Here is a 12,231-nt window from a genome sequence, read left to right as displayed (position 1 = left end):
ACGTTCTGCCTCGAGGGAGGAAAGAGACCTTCTGCTGGGATATCCCCTCTTTAAAGCTTCTGCGAGTAACTCCTTTTAGCTGTTGGTAATGCGTAAAGAGGTGGTAGCAAGCGTTTAAAATTATCGTATCCTTAAGGTTACAGCTATTTGCAAAGGAGTCTTGAGTAAAAGATCTGAAATGTTTGCTGTGTTTCCCCTCCCGATGCTGTCAGGTAGATGCTGTTACCAAAACTGCTCTGAACTGTCTTCACGGTAAAAAAGATGATAATGCGATTTCACTAAATATGACTGTGTTTTGCAACCAGAGCACTAATGCTCATTTTGAGAAAGGTGTTAAGATTCTGTGAGATTTGGCATAATTTTTTCAAAACATTCAACTCAGAGTGCTTTTCTCATATGAATTTACGCTGTTCCAGATTTTTTTGTTTTGCAAGTTATACTTTCTCATGTTATGCCTTATTCTTGTGAGTAGCACTGAGGAAGAATTTGAATTTAAGCTACTCGCTTCCTTTAGGGCTTAGTGACCTCTGACATGTTTGCAGATCTGCTGAGCATCTGCTATGTCAGCAGTTCTAGAAATTTGGAAGTCCTGAAAAATGTGCTTCAGAAGTTACTAGTAATCTGCTCAGTTCTTTTATTACTTTAAATAAACTGTCTAGTTTGTGATATATTGAAAATAGCTTTCTTTTCGTTGTGTTGTATTTCTGCTTTAACCCAGTAGACTATTTACGCAGTTAAGTACAATGTGCATATCTTGCTCAGTCATCCTGTGGAAATGAATGTTTTGCTTCATGAAGTTGTGCTTGGAAAAGATCTGAATACGGTCCCGAAAGAGTATTGTTGTGGGAAGGGCTCAAATTAAAACCTAGGTTAAGAAAAATCCTGAGTACCATAGCCACAGATGAGGAAAGCTAGATATCAGATGAGTATTCCTGTTGTATTTGAGTTATAGCACCTGTTCCAGGAATCATGGTTTACAAGCTGGAGGAGTCTGCAGACTTTTCCAGGGGTGTGCTTGGTGTTCAGAGGAGGAAGAAAAGACTTTAAAGCAGGGTGGTTTTTGGAGGCGGAGGGGGAGGAGGCAGCGGTTATACAAACAAAACTATTATGTCACGAGTAAAATGAGTAATAAACTTAGAAATGCAGAAAGGCCTATTGATCTTGTTTTATTATGTGAAAAGATTAGCAAAAGTATTTTACATTAATCCCAGTTAATAAAACTGATAAGTGACTTTGCTTTTGAGATCTAAAAACTGTTAAGGTATCTGGAACGTTACCTGCGGGTGGCAACAACAGGTAACGTTGGAGGAAATTATTTTGTTTGGCTTAAAATACTAAAGTAAAAGCACCAAATAATATGCTCCAAATCATTACATGGCATTATAATTAATACGTAGGCCCAGTTAGCAGATGTGTTCTTTAGGCATTAGTTTACTGTCTTGGCATGAAGCTCTGCAATTGGTCTTTTGTCTTTTTTATTCCCGTAACCTGTTTCACCTCGTCTGGAACACCTATTCCTCTAGTGCTAACCTTTTCCATAGCCTTAGTGAAGCAGTGTGAATATGTGATTAGAAAGTGCTGCATAACACTGAAAATAGAATCCCGATTAGCTGCTAAGTGTGTTTTACTTGCACTTTGACTACTGTTCATAAAATTAGATTCATTTATCTGTTCCTCATTCCAGGTAGTCTACAATTTGCATTGTACTTCACAGTATCGTATACACAATAATACTATGTTTTGGGAGCACGAAGATGATGAAAAATAATTGTACGATAAGTTTTGAATATCTTAAATGTCTCAGAAAATGGAGACAGAAGTGTTGGAAGTGGAATAAAATATCCAGAAAAAAACAGCAACCATAATTGTTATCTTGACATTACTTACCACGTGCCATGTATGTCTTACTCATATGTGCAGAAAGAGGGGCCAGGTGTGAGCGTTTTGTGTTCTTGGAAGATAAACCACGCCCAAAGGGTTGAGGAGCGGGAAGCAATCAAATGTACAAACTTGTGCATAGTTTTAAATCATATCTGACCCTCTCTTTGTCTAACGTAACTTGATATCTCTTTAAACTGTCATAGAAGAAAGCATCTGAAGAAGTCGATGGCTTTATTGATGTGTTTTTTTTTTTTTTTTGGAGCTGGTCTGTATTACGGAAAAGACAGCAATTCTGTTTGTATGTTGATGAGCAGTGCGAGACACAGCCTTTGAAGATCAGGAGCAAAAGCTTGACCATAGGGCAAAACTAAAGCTCATGAAGCAGGTAAAGTAGCCAAAATACAAGACAAAGAAGGTATGCTGGTAATCAAGACTAAAAGTAATAAAAGTGATCTTCTGGTGTAAAGTCTTTATAAAAACAGAAGGGGCGGGGAAGATAAAGCCAAGTATATATAGTTCAGTCTCTGGACTGTAAAATATATACTCTTCCTCCAGGCATTGCTCTGAGAAAATACTTTTGTGAAACAAGACAAGGAGTTGTCTACAGGTTATTGGAGGCAGCAGATATCCTGTCGTTCATAGATGGCAGAGAAATACTTATATCGTCACTAGTCCTGATGTTTCTTATGTATATCGTTTACTGGATCTGGACTTTCTGCTTTTTGAGGCAGAGAAGATAACTTTGTGTAGTGTTTATTGCATTAGATTTGGACTCTTGTGTGCTGTAGTAATAAGAAAATGATTCTGTGTGGTAAATAGGAGGCATAAAACTGTGTTAAAGAAATACAGTTGCGGAAGTACCATTCAGTAGTTGGGGGGGGGGGGGGGGAACCTCAGCATGAATAAGTTTAATTCAGGTTCTGTTGAGGAAGCTTCATTCAGACCTTTCCTAACTATGGGTTCTTGAGTTCATGATACTAAAGAAAGAGAAAGAAAGAAAATACAGACCTCTGGTTGTTTAGGTCCTACCTTTGCCAGACAAAACAAATATATACGCACCTATATAAAACTCGTCTTAGTTGGTGGTTCAGTTTTGCTGAAGGGATAGCTATATTTTCTATGACTTGGTAAGTAATCAAAGATGATATTTCAAAATGGGTAATTTTAAAGCCCAGTGAGTGGGTATGACAGGTTCGCATATGAGTGTGCACAGTGTTGTGCTTATTACTGTGCGTACCTTTGCATCTCTGTAATCAGAAAACTGATGGCTTTCTAAATATTGGCATAATTAGTGCAAACAAATGACTCCATTTCCAGAAACGATACTGAGAATTGCTCCATTGTACTGGAAGAGTCAGCATGAAGACTTGCTTCTGATGTGTTTCAGCCTTGATTGAAGAGCATGGTAGAAAATAATACTGAAATTTCTGCCTGCTAATTTGGAAGTATTGATAACCTTTATTTAGTAGGTTTAGCTCTATAGTATTGAGAACTGCTTGGAGAGCGCTATTCTGGAATATTTCTGGAAAAATAATGCCCTGATTTTGCAAGAGCACTTGGAGACCTGTAACGTAGACAGGAGGAGGAAGCATTTTTAAGAGATTCAGTTCCAGAGGAGGATTGCTTTGGTGATGCTTCCAGATGGGATTAATGGAGTAATATACTACTTCATGCTTAAAACCTTGTTTTAAGCTGCCATACTTGTTCAGTACTTTAAATTGGCTATTTTTTTTAGAAGCATTTTCCACATGACTGACTGAATTATTTTTATTTTTTTCCTCCCTGAACGGATGAGCTTCAGTCTTTTCTTTTTATCTTCCAGCATTGATGGTACCATGGAAATATATTCGTTTTTTTGTTTATGTAAGAATTGTATTTCTATGTTCTGCTTCCCACGTACAACAGGATGTGTCTATGATAAACAGTTCAATAGTATAAAGGGTTAAACAACTGTAATGTGATTCATACAGTACAGAATCAGTTGCTGCCATCTGTGGCCAAATAATTCTGTAGGACATTGGCCGCTGGGTGGGACATGGTATAACAACTTAGTCCCAATAACTCTTATAGGTGCCTTTGCAAAAGCTTATGTTACACAATCAGTTATGATTTCATCAGCAGTGTTTGCCTAAAGTATGTAATACTGATTAATAGGCTATGGGGATGGATTGTTACTGCTGCTAGATGAGAACTTAAGGTAAGGTGCTCCTAGTAAACTTGTTAAATCAAGTCATTAAAGAGAAAAAGAAGCATTGATTCCATTTTGCGTTTGGAAAAGAACCGCCACCGTTTGTGGCTTGTGCTGAAAAAATGATTGAGTACATGTAACTAGGGGCTTGAGACTAACGGAAGAAAATAACGGAATAAATTTGCTAAATTTCTATATTTAAATATTGTGGTTTGGTTAATCTGTATGGCTTAGATCATTCTCCCCTGCCATTAAAGAACTTTGGTATCACTTTATTATTAGTATTTTTTTAAACTGTGTGTCAAGTGAGGATGAAGAGAAAGCTTGGAGGAAAACATAAGGGAGGCAGAACAGCGCAGTGCAATAATTCTTCCTACGTAAGTTGCTTTGAAATTGGTGACTCCTATGTCAATGCCTGAAAAATGCAAAAATGAATAGAAACACTTGCATGTTATATAGCCCTCAACTAAAACCTTGTTGCTCTTGCAAGTATCAGACTTCTTTCAAAATATAAGCTCTAGTAATAGCCAAAAGCTTTAGAAGCTCCCAAATGGGAAAGAATAGAAATGCACGACAGAAGTGCAATTTCTGTGATTGCGTCTTATTAATAAATTTATTATTCATCTGGGATGAGACTGAAACACAAATACGTTTGCATTGTTTGGAACTAGCATGGAAAATCTGAAGTGTTCTGAGGACTGTGGAACCTGATTCAGGTACTTGTGTAACACTGTTTTTCTATTTTGGTTCTGATCATCTGATTTCTCCCCCCCCCCCCCCCCAATGTTATTAAAAGCTTTTCAGTTATTGCACAAAAGGGCCTTATGCTGCATTCCGGGATCAAAACAAGCTGTTAAATTCTTCTGTTTGTACTAATAGTCTATTTGCCCTCTAAAGGTTAATATAATCAGTTTAAATAATTAGCTTTCTAATAGAAAGCCTACTTAATAATTAAAAAAATCCCAACACCTGAGGTTTAATGCATGGAAGCTTAGGCTGGGGGGAGGAGATCAACAAACAAATCTTTTTGCTCAACTTTTTTGTTGATACTTGATCTTGCAATCCAGCATAAGCCTAGGAAAAGAATTGTTAAAAGAGGATGTTTATGATTTGTTATATAGCTATATTGCTGTATTGCATCTAGGTAGGATTAATGCCCAAGCATTTTGATAAATGCTTATTACTTGTAGGTATTTGGAGCCTGTTTTCCTCTGGAGGAGAAGGAAGAGTGCTATAGCTGTGGTATTTTGGAGTTTACTCGTAACTAAAAATTAATTGATATTTTATATTGTAACTGCTTGCTTGTACGTTTCTGCTTTTGGCTGAATGATTCTCTGAGGGAACACGAGCAGAAGGCAAAAAAAGGTGAATTGCTCTAGTTTGATACTGACTTGATTGATTGTTGTCTGAACCTCTTGCCTAGCTCTTGCACCAGCTAGTTCACGCTCAGAGGGGCAAATGAATTTGCTGCTGTTGCTTGGAAAGTGTTTGAGCTTGCAGCTCTGTTCTGTTGCCCTTGCTTCCAGTACTTCTGCTCTCTCTCTTCCGTTTTTAAAGAGCTGCCTGATTTTGTTGTTGTTTGTCATTGTTTAGGAACCGTGTCCCCTGTATCTGTCTTCCTGTGACAGTTGATCCTTTTCACCATATCAAAACTTTGGCTTTTTTGGAGGGGGGGGGCGGGGAGGTGGAGAGCCAAACCAGCCTCCTTATTTTCCGCACCAAAAGGGAAAGAGGGGGCTCTCTTTGTTAATACTATCATTCAGTATAAAGCAGAAGAGCATTCAAATGTTGTAGACTGAATCCCTTGTAATGTCACCCGGTATGTAGTCCAGTTGTTCTCCTCCGGCATCGTGAGCTTTTGAACGCGTGTCAACCCTAGCCAGGTTTAAAGGAAAGTGCTCTGTTCGTCTTTGTTACGGTAACTCATGTTGGTCTCAAAGTTGACAAAATTGTTGGGTTTTCTTCCCTCCCTGTGTATATGATTTTGCTTAAATAATGCTTTGAAAAAGCAATTCATAAGTGAACTTGGAAAATTATCAGGGGTTCAGGCTGCTACTGAGCTTTTACAGATATGTTTTTGATCTGTTTTCTAGAATTTGCCATTTGAGGTTTATTATGAACGAGCTTAGACTCTGGTCCGATTTGGTGTGGTGTTTCTATGCTGATTAACCAAAACTGCTGATAAAGGAGAAGAGGCGAAGGAAATGCTTAAAAACCTTTTGGAGGGGGAGGGGAGAAGGAGGGGAAAAGATAAGGCTAAAAGGAGTTACTCTAAGTGGCTCTGGCTCAGTAGAATATAAAATAGCTCTAGCTATTGCTGTTCACAACCCATATCTCTTCAGTTTATTTTCCACAAATTAAGGTAGCTGAAATACTTAATTCATATGATAATATTGAAGGTGAGGATATTGTTATGCGACATCGTTTAACATACTGAAAGTCCTGTAATGAACCCCAGAAATAGGAATTTGGGTACCTTCACTTGGAGGCTTCTGCTTTTTCACAGCTATGACTTTTGTGTGCAAGTAGGTTCTCGCTACTGTTTATTCTACGCTTAGTTAACACCTCATTCTTAACACTGAATTTTTTTTGTATTCCGAAGATTTTTAATAATGTAAGCTCTCGCTTAAAACACACATGTACTTAAAGAGTTTTCTTTAAAGTCAGTGGGATTATTCTTGAGTCTTGTTACCTCTCTTCCACTGTTTGCAGTATAGTGTTTTTTGTAACATTAATGTGGCTGTTGGTTTGTTAAACACTAAAATGGACTTTGTGGCATTAAAAAAAACTTTAAATATAAAACCGTACCTTATTATACATGCTATAAATTTAAAATATGCAATGCCTATGCTAATTTCAAAGTCTTGGCCCAGTTTACATAAATCACTGTCTTTAAAGAGTCCCAAGTGACTAGAAATGTTTACTTAACAGCTAGGGAGGAGCCATTTAATCTTCTATGGCTTTACAAACCCTTCAATTTTGCTTACGCATTGGAGTTAATAGTAATTAAAAGCCAGCACTTTTTTTTGTATTTCCTGTGCTAATATTCATGCTTCAAGAGGCATTATATTGTTTACTTTCTCTTATTTTAGTTTATGTAGTAGTCTTGCCATGTGCTGTTTTCAAACACCGTGTGTCCCAAAGCATCCTGTTGACTTTAAGGGAATTTCAATAAAAAAAGGCATTCCTGAATATTACTTGCCATCTCTGCGCTTTCTGGAACTAGCTCTTTGAAGCTTCTGCTTCTGTTCACGTTTTCTTTTTTCATGTCTTTTGCGGTTTCCTGGGTCAAGTCACAGATAGGTACAAGAAAATCCAAACGTTTTCTGTAGCTATCTCTTGGCTTTCCAGTTGCAAAACAGTAGTTATTGATTTAAAAAACAAACAAACAAAAAAAAAACAAACAAAAAACCACACACAGTTCATGCTTGGATTCAGAATTGTATCAGCTGGATAAGAATTTACCATCATTATCCATTTTGCACCCTTGAAACGAACTTTAAGATGCAGGCTTTTTATGTGATGTCCTGTTTTTGCTGTGTATGGATTTTTAGTTAGGAATCAATAATAGACTCTTCCCATCAGTTAAGATATGGCTTATTGCCTGGAAGAGGCTCTCAACTAACAGAAAAAGGCTTCCCTTAAATCAGGAAAAATTGACGTGTGACACATGTCTAAACAGAGTTTCTTGCCTTGATAATGAGGTGTCAGAATGATATGTTAAATGTACAATTACTTATACAAATGGCCTGTGGTGCATTGTGCCTTAATGAAAGCATCATAGTTCCTGCAATGAAAAAGCCTGCTTTTCCAAAAAATTAGTATACACGTCTCTTAAATGCAGCTGCTGTTTTCTGTAATGAAGTGCCATTGTTCCCCACCTCTGAAAAATGGGCAGCAGGAAGGGAAGGAAGGGGAAAATCCATTAGTTCCTTACCTTAATATCCTTATTATTCTGTTTGATAAATTCGGTACCTTTTAAAAGAACTATTTATAAAAGTATTCTACGCTGTGTGGCAGGAAAATATGATTACTCATTCAGCAATTTAAAAAAAAATTAAAATTGGGAGCTGTAATGTTAAAATAGGAACTGAAGGCGTTGCTTTACTAAAACAGTGGTAATAGTCTTTCTCCATTTCAGAACTGAAAATGAAAATCTTGGATATTTTAGGCTGATATGTAAGCTGCAAACCTGACTTGTATTACTGTCTTTAAGCTTGCAGTTAATTCTTATTTTTCTCTGGAGCACCTTTAATTTACTTCTTGGTGCATGCCTACCACTTGGTTTTTGTTTGTTCTTTTCCCCCAGAAACATTTTCAAGGAATTTGGTTTAGCTACTGCTCTAAGTTCCAGTTGCGTACTCGTTTTGAACAACAGCTTGCTTCTTCCTAAGGCTATGCCTTACCTTTCTCTGCTTGCTGTCTGCATCTCTTCCCCCTCCTTTCCCTGTTTGTTTGCTTTATGTGCAGCTTCAAATAGGACATCCTTTTGGCGAGGGGGAAAAAGGAAAAGTGTGGTGAATCTACTGCAAGTATCCTGTCTCTGATAAGCCCCGTAGTTCTGGTTCTCATTACTGGGCATATTTAGTTTATTGAAATCTGGTACTGTATTTAATTGCGAGTTTTACTTAAAAGTAGCGAGTTTAGCAAGCTTTGGAATTTATACGCAGTTCTATATCTTAAGGATTAATATGGTAAGTATTTGATTTTATCACTTTAATTTAGTACTCTTTGAGAGAGAGAGAGAGAGAAAGAGCACGTGGCTTTATATAAACTACGATTTCTTGAAAGACTATAAAACGCCTCTTGTTTCTCATCTTCTGTAACTAATGCTTGTCTGTCTCATCCATACATAGCCATATCATTTCCCTCTTCTTGGCATCTTCTGTCATGGGATTCACAGTGCAATCAACAAAGCTGCCTTGAGTTCAACTTTGGGATTGTCTGTTTTTTAGATGCTCGTTCTTGAGGAGGTATGTAAGGAAAGAGAGTCTTGGTTTTGTTCTTCTGTATTCTTCTGTACTGTATTTACTTTTCAGTGGTGCTCACAGAGGAGAAAAAGAAGCCCATAATAAAGAGTCAGAAGTATGACAGAGTGCCTTACACGAACCTGTTGACCTGGGTTTGTCTCTTTGCAAACTCTTCCACTTTTCATGGTATGCTGTTACCCTATTGCTCTAGGCAGCAACGTACAAGTTTCTGGACAGCTGTCACCCTATGCAGGCACTGGAATTTCTTCCAGAGGAAGCTGCAGCCATGTATGCATAGATCAGGCACGTGAGTGTGGAAAGGCATGTGCATTGGACTTGCTGTATGCTCTGAGGTAAGTCTTTTAAGGGGTCAGTAGGCTGTCCATAGGGTACTTCAGACCTTCGGTTTTTGGGTCTGCCAGCACTGGAAAGGCTGTGCTGGCTGTTTTCCTTTCGTCGTCTTGTATCTACTGAACTAGTAGAGAGTGTGGCATATCTGGGTGATGCAGTGAAAATAACATGCTCAGACTCTAGTTGTACCAGCAATTCAGAACTTGTTAGGTTTTTTTTTTTTTTTTGTGGTTTTACTTTGGCCGGTGAGCAAACCAGAATGGGTGCATTGGAGCCAAGAAAGTGGAATATGCTATCGCATCCTTGTTCAGATCCATGCAAACTATTTATTTTCCTCTTTGTTAAATTTATATAAATGGTTTTGGCAGATAATGCAAGGCAAAACAAAGGTGGAGGAGCTGACAACTACATATCCTTCTACGTACAGCTGATTACTTTTTCATGAACTTCTATAAAGCTCTTTTGAAAAGGCCAGGTTGTTAAATTATAAAAAGAAATAGTAGAAAGCTGATATCTGCAATTATCTTCCCCTTGCCAGGCCTTGTACTTCAGGGTCTGATTGTATGCACGTGACAGCAAGAGTTTCACAAATCAAAAATCTTAAAAATGAATAATGGGAAACCAAGGTTAGGCTTATCAATGTTATGGCTGGGTTTTCATATATTTCAAGTGTCATCCTGAATATGCCACGATGCAAAGGAGAGCAAGCCTATGGATAAAGTCAGTGTACAAGACAACCTGGGGATTGTAGCCTCCTCATTGAATTTACCAAACAGAGATTTAAAAGTTCTGAGATTCTAAACTATCTGAAAACTGTAAAACTTTTTTTTATATGCCGCATAACTGGGGAAAGCTCAGCGAATTGTTTAAAGATAAAATTCTACTGCATTTCTACAGAAATCTTAGGTTAAGGTGGCTGCCAAATTCTGTTTCAGCTGAGCTTTTTTTAGCTGAGGTGTGTGTTGAATTCTTTCTAAGAATATGTACCACCTTTCATAAATGCTAATACAAAAGTGGTTATGATTTCTATAGAAATATTTTCTACTTTTTGTGTTAGGTAGATAAGCATAAGGTAAAGGGAATTTGCCCCGCCACCCACCCACCCACACTCGCACCAAGGATTGTGGAGAAACATTTTCAAATGTAGTTCTTACTTGTACTTTTGACTCATCTGTTGCATTCTGTTCTGTTGTAGCTTTGAGTTTTTGAAAAACCTTTTTGTTTTTAGTTAATGCTTTATTTCATTATGTCTCTTGGATGGTATTTTTTCTAGCCACAGAGTAGTTTTACTTCCTATTTTTCTAAGGCATGCTTGTATTGGTGGTCTCAGAGGAAGAATGCTTCTGCAGCTGAGCCAAGGATACTTCAAACTGGGCACTTGGAACCAATTGCGCTTGGAGGATGCTTTCAAAGCATCCATCTCTACTGCTGTTGGTTAAAAGGGAAGGAATTTGTAAAATGTTGGGTGCCTAGAAACTCACAATTTCATGCTCTTCCCTCCCAATACGTGCAATTCGAAGGCGTGAGGAGAGCCGTTATATTACCAAATGCCCTTGGAAAGGACCTAACTTCTTCTAAACACTTAATTTCCAGCTCTGTTAAGTGCTGATGAGTGCACTAAACAGCCATAAAATGATGCATGTCCACATTTCAAATTAAAATTGCATTAAAAATCTGACAAACTGATCGAGCTCTTTGAAATACAGCACAAGTAAGACTGTGTACTGGTTACAAATTTTGAAGATTGAAAGCCGTCTTTCAGAGTCCCCTGCTTTGATTATTTAAACCTTGATAATCTAGTGTGTGTGTGTGGTTGTGTGTGGGTGTGTATTTATTGTTGTGGGTGTGTGGTGTCTTTTTTTTATTTTTTTTACTTAAGTTGTCATGCTCCTTTTACTTATCTGCGTTCAGTGCATCTTTCTATGTTGAAGGAGCTTTACTTTCAGAGTTTAGTTCCTGTGATGGCTTCCTTACTTTCTTTCCTTTGTAGTGGGATGCCAGACTTCTGGTACTGTCATTCATGCAGTCTGAAGTAGTAAAATGGAAGTAATAACAAAAAATGTTTTGCCAACTTTGCATATTATAAATTTAATAAGAGCTCTCTTGTCAGGCATAATCACCTTTGCTTTTAATAAATGTTTTCACCGGTAGACATTGCTGTAGGAGATTAGAATGGCTCTTAAATATTTGGTAAGTAAGGGAGTGTTGAACAAACTATATTTGAATGGTAGAAGAGGCATTGCATCAGGCTTGCATCAGGTCATGAAGGAAAAGCTGAATTGTACCTAAATAGCATGACTGATGCAATATTCAAGGCAAATGTTCAAGCCGAAGTATTATACCCGTAACACAGGCTCCAATCTTGCAAACAGCTTCACCAATGGAGAACTTCAGTGCTGCCGAGAGCATTCACATCAATGGAGTTTGCTCCAGTCAGGTGTTCTGTTACAGGGGGACTGTAGGATGTAGCAACTAAGCTTAAAGGTTTGATTTTTGTGTGTCTGTTTTTTCATTCAGTATTTTTTTGTTGTTTGAGAAACAAACAGCATGTTCTTTGAGGATTAGAGCTAACAAAGGTAGGCCTTTGAGGGCTTTATCTCATGCTGCTTTTGCTCTGGCACTGTGGTAATCCCAGACCCTTTCCTATTGCCATGCTGCCTTCCTTCCTCTCCCCCCCCCCCCCCAAAAAAAAAACTCTCCCAAATTTAAGCTCTTCCAGTATCTCTTTCCTCCTCCTGCACTGTAATTTCCCTCTTTGTTATATGTACCTTTTGGCTTGTTGGCTATAGGAAAGAAACTATGCCGCTGCTGGATCAGTTCAGGATGTGCTACCTGGAGAGC

The 12,231-nt window shown here is 38.0% G+C and overlaps 1 protein-coding gene across 12 annotated transcripts in view; it reads left to right on the top strand.

The window, feature by feature from the left end:
* Positions 1 to 12,231, top strand: part of TSC22D1 (TSC22 domain family member 1) — a 100,032-nt gene that overhangs the window by 20,843 nt on the left and 66,958 nt on the right. For 2 of the 12 annotated variants that reach the window (XR_011138598.1, XM_068929759.1), the window contains exon 3: positions 2,144 to 2,266. The exons of the other annotated variants lie outside the window; for them this stretch is intronic. Coding sequence is in view for 1 of the 2 variants with exons in the window: in XM_068929759.1 (XP_068785860.1) it covers positions 2,144 to 2,252 (109 nt within the window). In the remaining variant the exon portion in view is untranslated. The remainder of the gene's footprint in view (positions 1 to 2,143; positions 2,267 to 12,231) is intronic. 12 annotated transcript variants of the gene reach the window in all.

Source organism: Struthio camelus, chromosome 1 (genome assembly GCF_040807025.1).
Source record: "Struthio camelus isolate bStrCam1 chromosome 1, bStrCam1.hap1, whole genome shotgun sequence".
NCBI classification, from domain to species: Eukaryota; Metazoa; Chordata; class Aves; order Struthioniformes; family Struthionidae; genus Struthio; species Struthio camelus.
This window is presented reverse-complemented; position numbering and strand designations above follow the sequence as displayed.